The 8,909-nt window shown below is 40.7% G+C and overlaps 1 protein-coding gene across 1 annotated transcript; it reads left to right on the top strand.

Annotated features, from left to right (window-relative positions):
- The first annotated feature begins 4,277 nt into the window (after positions 1–4,277).
- On the top strand, positions 4,278–8,909 carry LOC109979446 (uncharacterized). Its single transcript, XM_065954439.1, has 6 exons — positions 4,278–4,299; positions 4,478–4,581; positions 4,668–4,940; positions 5,658–5,792; positions 6,962–7,048; positions 8,820–8,909. The coding sequence occupies exons 1-6, from the start codon at positions 4,278–4,280 to the stop codon at positions 8,907–8,909; spliced, it is 711 nt and encodes a 236-aa protein (XP_065810511.1).

The raw sequence follows: 8,909 nt of genomic DNA, 5'->3' as shown, positions 1-8,909 counted from the left end.
GTGTGACAACTGTCCAGTTGAAGGGGTTGGCTGGAGGACCTGGTGAAACGTCCTCACCCTTCACAACCACTCGCGGAGTGAATCGTGGAGCCCATGGCCTCGGGGGAACCTGTACCTGGCTGCTCTGAGGAACTGTCTTCAGTTCCTAATGATGATAATAACATTATTTTAGTCATATTATATATGCGTTACACTACAAACCAGTTTCTGATAGTGTGGAGCGAGCGTGCGCGCCTAGAAAACATGTAGAGCGCAGAGTTTCCCACTCATCCAGGTATATTAACGGCCGCAAACGCCCTTTTTCCGAAAGCCTCTCTCCCTCATTATGTCAAAAACAAGCATTAAAAGATAACTGTAGATCCACGAACGTGAGAGGGAGAGAGAGCTATATGGGTGAGTGAGAGTCGGGGAACGTGCCATTACGCATATAAGTGGACAAACAAGAAACAAAAAGTGAAATTGAACATCTGTTCCACAGTTTACATGTTAACCAGTGAAGTATGTGAACTACATGGCAGGCTGCTGTCTGTTAACTAACTGATGTCTTTCAACATCAACTGAGTGCTCCTCTGTGTGTGCGCATCACCCTCACTGCTCTTATTAAAACCCCTAAACTGGTCATAAACCACGTCTGAACCTTCAGTGTGAGGCTTAACGTCTTTTGAAATGTTCTTAAATCGTTTGAACTGCTGTTAATACTCAAAATATTTACAATACTGAACATTACAAGAATAAGAGAGGAGCGATAATCGTAACTAAAAGAGAAATATGACAGTATGCCACCAATGACATTCAGTTGACATTCATTGAGCTAATTGTAGTTTACCTCATGGTCAAATCAAATCTGACCTTTGCAATAGGCTGAAAGGAGAGCACCTGAATTTGTTTTGCTTCAAAGTAAAATAAATGATTTTAAAATGAAAAAAAGTAGCTCTCTTTCTTAATCCTTTGATGTTCTGTAAAATTTGCCTAAAATACTTAACACTGGAAACATTTTAACGGCCCGGCCCATCAGAACCGATCCGTGACCAAAAAACCGAGGTACGTATTCAACCGTGGGCTGACTGTATTGTTGCTTCCCTAACTACTATCCTCAAATGTGTGTCTGTCTCTTACAATAAACAAGAGACGTTTTTGTGTGTACGTACGCACACACACACACACACACACACACACACACACACACACACACACACACACACACACACACACACACACACACAATCATGCTGAGGTAGGCTGTTTTCAACCTTTGAATACAGTTACTAATGTGCAATATTTCCTGTTTTACATACATTTATTTTGGCTGTTTAAATGCTTTATATGTGATTTTTTTTAACCAGCAGATGTCACCCTTGAGCACCACCATGAAACCAAAACAACTCACGGTGGATTGTGGGTTAGCATGCTAATGCTAGCGATCTTTATTATGCTGGTATCTTCACACTGCATGTAAATTTACCCGAAATGAGCGTGATCTAGAAACACAGTTAAGCAGTGAGTACAGTATGTTACTCTTGCTTTCTCTAGTCCCTCAATTAAACAACTTTTAATCGCGAGGGGAGGAGTCAGCCACCGGGCCGGCGATGTAAACAAACTGAAGATAGGACTCTGAAAACTCTGAAAACATCACAGACAGTGGGACTCGGGTGTCACACTCATTGTAGAAAGTCATGACTCACAGAGTTATTTTCAGAGGATATACTTGATTTCTATTATATTTAAGTGTGAAAAATCACATATAAAGCCTTTAAAAAGCTTATAAGAAAGTGCTGATTTTCTCAGAAGCATATTTTTTTCATAATTCCATTACATCATTGACAAAGACTCCTCGTCATGCAACTCACATGCTGTGAAAACTAATTGAATCTCAACTTTAATCACTAACAAATCATTGATGAAGACGGGAAGAGTCAAACTCAGACAAGTAATTCAAGTTAAGGTATGAGCATGTAGCCCAATCACAAGCTATGCTTCTATGTGTGTATGAGTGTGTGTGTGTGCATGTGTGTGTTTGACAAAATGGGGGCATGCCAACTCAATAGGAGAAACTTCATGAGATTAAAGTAAATAGTTAATTTCACTTGTTCATAATGTGAAAAAACAGAAGCATTAAATTAGGAAGATAGATATAACCAAGTGAAAACAGGGTTATGCACAAATTCAGTGAATCAACCTGTTATACAATACCTGGACAGCACTACTTTTATGCAAGCATAACTAAACAAGTCATTGTGAACTTCATAACAAAAACAACTCACCTTAATACCTCAAGGCCTGCAGCCCAAAAAAATAACTTGTAAAATGGAACCGTCTCCTTTCTTTGATAACTATAGAAAACACAGAGAACATTTGGGGTTAAGATTAGTGTAATACTTTACCCATGCTTGCACAATTCATTAAACTACAAACATGGAAATCTAAATCAATCACAAAACCTTTACAACTGTACATATTCACTGGTCTCACAATTCCATTAAAATGTTATCTGAATGATTCAACTTAATATCACAATGCATAACGATTCATCATCAATTTTCTGGTTCCCACATTGTCTGGTTACCGAACAGACCCGACAGCAAAATTAACGCCTTCTCACCTGTGTCCTGCCTTACAGCGTGCGCCACCTGAACAGTGACATTTTGTCAAATCCATTACGTATTATTTCATGATGTCAGCCTCCTGGTCACATTTTAGTTTGGCTGCTTCTACAACAACTGGTTACCTTGGTTTATCTTCAAATACCCGTACATATAAAGTCACAAAGAAAGTCACTTTGAAACCAGAACGATCTGACTCAGACGGTATACCAGGGGTCTCCAACCTTTCTTCATCTGAGAGCTACTTTCACAAAATGAAAGTGAGCTACATCACATCGCTTGCATTTATTTACACGCAATTTTTCTCTGGTGAGATCGACTCCAGCTCGACGCGATCATGCATACATTTTATTTTATTTTCAAGTGGCGTGTATAGTGCCCATTATACAATCATAGGTGGCCGTGGACATTTAAGTTTGAAAAGCATGGCAATAGAAATGTTCAGGTAGCTTTTCTAAGATCAACCCAGCAGTCTCCTGTCATGTGAATCAACCAGTGGCTCAGTGTTTGCAGTTATTTTGAACTAGATCATCACTGTTTCAAAGTATTTATTTGTCAAAATGGGTAGTGGCGTAGAGGTCTGTTATGTTGTGGTCCGTAAGGCCGTAGCCTTGAGAAAAAACCTTTATAGGCCTATGTGCAGGTATTTGAAGATAAACCGAGGTAACCAGTTGTTGTAGAAGCAGCCAAACTAAAATGTGACCAGGAGGCTGACATCATGAAATAATACGTAATGGATTTGACAAAAAGTCACTGTTCAGGTGGCGCACGCTGTAAGGCAGGGCACAGGTGAGAAGGTGTTAATTTTGTTTTGGTGAGATCGAATCCAGCTCGGCGTGATCATGAACATGGATTATATTTTCTTTATTTTGTATTTTTCTTTCTTTTTGTGGCTGGGATGTAGTGCTCACTCAATTTGCCGCAGTAGATTTAAAATGCGACTTGAAATCAGTGCAATTATGATCAGACAGGCATTCTCCAGGTCAGCTACATTTCCTCTCCAAAGTCGGAAACATCTGCTAACATCCCAACTTTAGCGCGTGGTGATTGGCTATTAACTCACTTGGTGAGCAGGGTTTCCTCATCCCTGCGCGCGACTCACAGGCACACACAGGCACACAGACAGAGCCAATTTAGAGAGAAATACAATGCGCGGAAACTAGTTAAACACCAAACCGTTAAAACCGCAATTCATAAGTCAGTATTGAACCGTGGATGCCGTACCAAATGGTTCAATATTTTATTGAGAATTGTTGCATGCCTAATAACAGATAGAGTTATTAATGATCTGAGATGGTGTAGTCTCTTGTATTTGATAAAACATGAATCATTAAAGTTCTTGGCAAATTTATCTTTTTTAATATCAGGATTTTATATCAGTGGAGAGGTTTTTTGTTGACAAAATGTACAGGTTTGTTACAAAAGAAATGCAATTTCATAAAATTAAAGCTTAAAGAGTGAATATAGTCCTATTAATGTGAGGAACAGAGTAAAATTTAAATGTTTAAGTGAAACAGAGTTATGTGAACTATATTGCAATCCTTGTCATTTCATTGATGCAAGTGATAAATTGCAATTAATTAACCATACAACCTGTAATTAATTATATATATGAATGTAATTGATTGAAAGCACTTGTTATTAATGATCAATTGTACTGTTATTTGTATACTCTAGATGCCTCGTGGGAAGACCTTTCGTAGGTCGCTGACAGCCAAGAAGAGAGAGGCTGGGTGACCAAAGATTGATGTTGAGCCCCATCAGCCTGACAGTCTTGGGCATATGTTTATTGTTTTTTAATGTTTTTTAGTAGCAAATTACCAGTTGTGCTGGCATGATTTGAGATTTTCAAAGCATACATTTCTATTCTTCACTAGGTCATGGTACCGGTCATCGCCACCGTGTGCAGAAATGGCAGATTTCCGCTCTGACTGGACATGCACACAAGTTGGTCATTCCAGCTGAGTGTCCTGACAAGAAGGTATTATTATTTTAGATTTTATGGACAAATTAAAAGCTGTGAAGGAAGTTTTTAGTACTAATCATATAAAATATGTCTCTGTCCAGTTAATCCTTGTTGTAGGAGATAGTCATCTGCGAGCCTTAGCAGACGGCTTTGTGAAGATGCCTGAAGGTCGCTTTTCTTTCGGTTTCATGGCTACACCTGGGGGTTCTGCTAAGGATGAGAGGATCAAGCTCGTGAATGCTGTGCTTCCTCGAACTCCTGCAGCAGTCTGCCTTCTTGCTCCCAGCAACAACCTTACTTCTTCTAGAACCATCGAAGAAGCTGGGGTTGAGTTCCGCCAACTGATTCGTAGTGCCTGTGAGCGTTGGTCTAACGTAAGCTCATTTATATCTGTTTTTAACATTTGTGTGTTTTTTTTGTACTAGTATTATTTCTGTATATATTAATGTTCTGTGAATAATACATTCTTGGTATGTTTAATGGCATGTGTGTTCAGATTATCAAAGCTTTGAATCATTTCTTTTGTCTTCTTGATTTTAGGTGTTCGTGTTAGATTTTCCTGCCCATCTGAGCTCTGACATAAAGTACCAGGAGCTTATGTGTCAGGAGTTTCACCATGTTGCTGCACGAATGGGTAGGCTTATAAAAAAATACTGTTAATGTACATCTGTCATTTATTAATGCATAAAAAATGTCATAATTATGAACATTTCTTAGTAAAGGATAAAAAGAACAAGTTCTTGATATATCATGATTTTGTGTTTGTCTATTAAGGTGTCATGTGGTTTCCAGCGGCTGAGCATTTTCAGTTGAGCAATACTAATCTGTGGGCCAGATAAGTAGGAGATGATGATTGCATAGGACAAGTTTATTTTATGGCAGATACACAGTACATAATTTTAATTATTAGTGTTAATTATTTTACAGATTCACTTGTCTGACTCGGTGGGGATGCCTGTTTTGGCACAGCTGCTGTGACATGTTGTTTGTAAGTGTAATTGTAAATACCTGTTTGTATGGATATAGTTTTGATTTATTGTTTTTAAAAAGCATGTGCAATATGACTAAAATAATGTTATTATCATCATTAGGAACTGGAGACAGTTCCTCAGAGCAGCCAGGTACAGGCTCCCCCGAGGCCATGGGCTCCACGATTCACTCCGCGAGTGGTTGTGAAGGGTGAGGACGTTTCACCAGGTCCTCCAGCCAACCCCTTCAACTGGACAGTTGTCACACAGGGCAAGAAAGGAATATGTTGCCAAGTGTTAATTAAGATGTTAAAACAGTAATATTAAAAAAACAGCGAAGTTGACTGGAAGTTGTTTTGTCTAAAACAAATTGTACTTTTATGTATTATAGAGGAACTCATCAGGGGAGGTGACTGTTTCTCCTGATTGTGGCCCAAAGAAAATGATGGTTGACAAGAAGGTATTTTGGATTTTTCCCTTTCAGTCTTAAACATATGTATTCAATTAATTGTACTTGGGTGTTTTACTATTCATTTAAAAATTGAAGTAACTGATTTATTTTCACAGCTGGTGAAAGATTGTACCATCCCGCTAACACCAGTCTGATTTAGCGCCTCTGTGTTGAAGAAGATGGAGAAAATTGTCCCATCTCATCTCCCCAGTCCTGATGAGTCCACGCCTGTTCTTAAGGGCAAGCTGGTATGTTTCAAGTAAATTGTTATGGTTGATCTGATGTTGTTGACACGCTTTAAGTTTAAAGCAGTCAGAATTGCGTAACCTGTGTTAATGAAATTAAATGTTAAATATAGCTACAAAAAAGTTGTTTTTGTCCTTTATCAGAAAGCCTCTGTGGAGCAGCGGAAGAGCTTTACTGTCTCCCAAGAGGCGCCTGCCGAGGCCTGGGCAGGTCAGTTGTTGTTTTGTTCCTGAAATATTTGGAGTTGTTTGGCATTGTATGATGTTCACTTAGAAACTGTACAGTCAGCAATGACATTTTTCTGAAGTGTTTGGTACACAGTTTGAACTTTTGTTAATTAATATGTGTATTCATGTGTTATGGGCGGAGGCAGTTCCGAGTGTTGCAAGGGTGATGGGGTCACCTGTCGGCACAGAGAAAATGGCTGTGGAGGAGGAGGAGGTTTGTTCAATTGTGTGTATTTGTTGACGGGAAATACAAATGATTTAACTTTCATGAGAAATGTATTTGTTCTAAATTAATTTGTGTTTCTTGAGTTTTTCCATGTGCATGGTTTAATTATTATTACAGAAAAAATAGGACTACAGTGTGTATTTGATTTAATACAAGTGATGCTGCAGTATGTTATCTCTTAAAACCCTGTTTTATTTTGAATAACTTAAAGTGTGTTGCAATGAACTTATTTTCTTCAGCAAATTATTAATGAGTTGCATTGTTGTATTTTTTCTAGTCGCACGCGGCATCTGGCATGGTGGAGGTGTGTGTGATGCCAGCACAACCTACCACAGCGTGCAGGCAAGTGGCTGCTGTGGAGGAGGTAAGTGTACTTTCTTCTGTTTGTAACTTGGCATGCAAAGCAATTGTATTATTGTAGCGTACAGTTTCTTTCAACATAAGAACAGTTTCTTCCTCCAGTCTGTAACTCGAGGCTGAATGTTAAAGAGTCATAGAGTGTCAGACCTGTCTCTGTGAAGTTCACTATTACCCAATGTGAATGAACATAACACAATTTAAAACACTTTAGATGTACAGCACACTCAAAGTTTATCTAAAGGTCAGAGTGATGCTAAACCCCCAACATGCATGTGTTCAGAGAAGTTACCAGAGGGTTGCACTTCTGGTACACGTGTAGCAGCTGCACCACTGACACATGATGTAAATACACTGACAGCTTGTAGTATTGTGGCTGCAATCAAGCATGTAGTTGCACCTGTATGTACATGGACAGGGAGAGATGTAGCTCAGGTAGGCGCAGAGGGAAGGAAGTTGCTTGCATTGGTAGCACAGGAGAGACCGGACAGTCATACTCTGCAGAAAGACTTGTGTGAGCTGATTGAACAGCACAGTGTGTTTGGCAGGAAGTAAAGATAAAGATAAACTTTATTGATCCCCCGTGGGCTAAATTTGTACATTACAGCAGCTCCAGAAAACAGGGGATGGGAATATACTTATTAAAAATAAAAATAGAAGTTAAAATCAAATCAAACATATCTACATCATTTAAATAAAAAAAAATACAATAATGTAAAATTACACAGTAACTAAGGGATTGTTCTTAAAAAAACACACACAGCGTGTAGCATGAGGTGGTGATGTTGTTAAAGAGTCCGATTAAACAGTCTTACGGCAGATGGGATGAACGACCTGTGGTAGCGCTCTGTCTTGCAGGGTGGGTGTCTGAGTTTGCTGCTGAAGGAGCTGCTCAGGGCCCCCGCAGTGTCATGCAAGTGGTGAGAGGGGTTGTCCATGATGGATGTCAGCTTCACTAACATCCTCCTCTCACCCACCTCCTCTACAGAGTCCAGAGGACAGTCCAAGACAGAACTGGCCCTCCTGACCAGTCTGTTCAGTCTCTTTCTGTCTCTCTCTGTGCTCCCTCCTCCCCAGCAGACCACTGCATAGAAAAGTGCAGACGCCACCACAGTGTCATAAAAAGTCCGTAGCAGAGTCCTGCACACTCCAAAGGATCTCAGTCGTCTCAGCAGGTGAAGTCAACATTGGCCCTTCTTGTACAGGACGTCGGTGTTGTGTGACCAGTCCAGTTTATTGTTGAGGTGAACACCCAGGTATTTGTACGTCTCCACCCTCTCGATGTCCAAGCCCTGGATGTACACCGGTGCAGTCTGGGGTGACTTCCTGCGGAAGTCAATCACCATCTCCTTTGTTTTGCTGGCGTTGAGCTGAAGGTGGTTGAGCTCACTCCAGTCGACAAAGTCCATGATGACCTGCCTGTACTCCTGTTCGCTCTCCTTAGACACACACCCCACGATGGCTGTGTCATCGGAGAACTTCTGCAGGTGGCAGCTCCCAGAGTTGTAACAGAAGTCCGAGGTGTACAGGGTGAAGAGAAAAGGGGAGAGAACTGTCCCCTGCGGGGCCCCTGTACTGCAGACCACCATGTCAGACTCACAGTCCTGAAGCCTCACGTACTGTGGTCTGTTGGTGAGGTAGTCCGTTGTCCATGCAGCCAGGTGACAGTCCACTCCCGCCCTCTCTAGCTTCCCCCTGAGCAGTGCAGGCTGGATGGTGTTGAAGGCACTGGAGAAGTCAAAGAACATGACCCTCACAGTGCTGCCAGTGTTCTCCAGGTGAGTCCAGGATCTCTGCAGCAGGTAGATGACGGCGTCATCCACCCTGATGTTCGGCTGGTAGGCGAACTGCAGAGGATCCAGATTTGA

The sequence above is a fragment of the Labrus bergylta genome, chromosome 4 (assembly GCF_963930695.1).
Source record: "Labrus bergylta chromosome 4, fLabBer1.1, whole genome shotgun sequence".
NCBI lineage: Eukaryota > Metazoa > Chordata > Actinopteri > Labriformes > Labridae > Labrus > Labrus bergylta.
The sequence above is the reverse complement of the archived record's forward strand: the minus strand, read 5'-3'. Positions and strand labels throughout refer to the sequence as shown.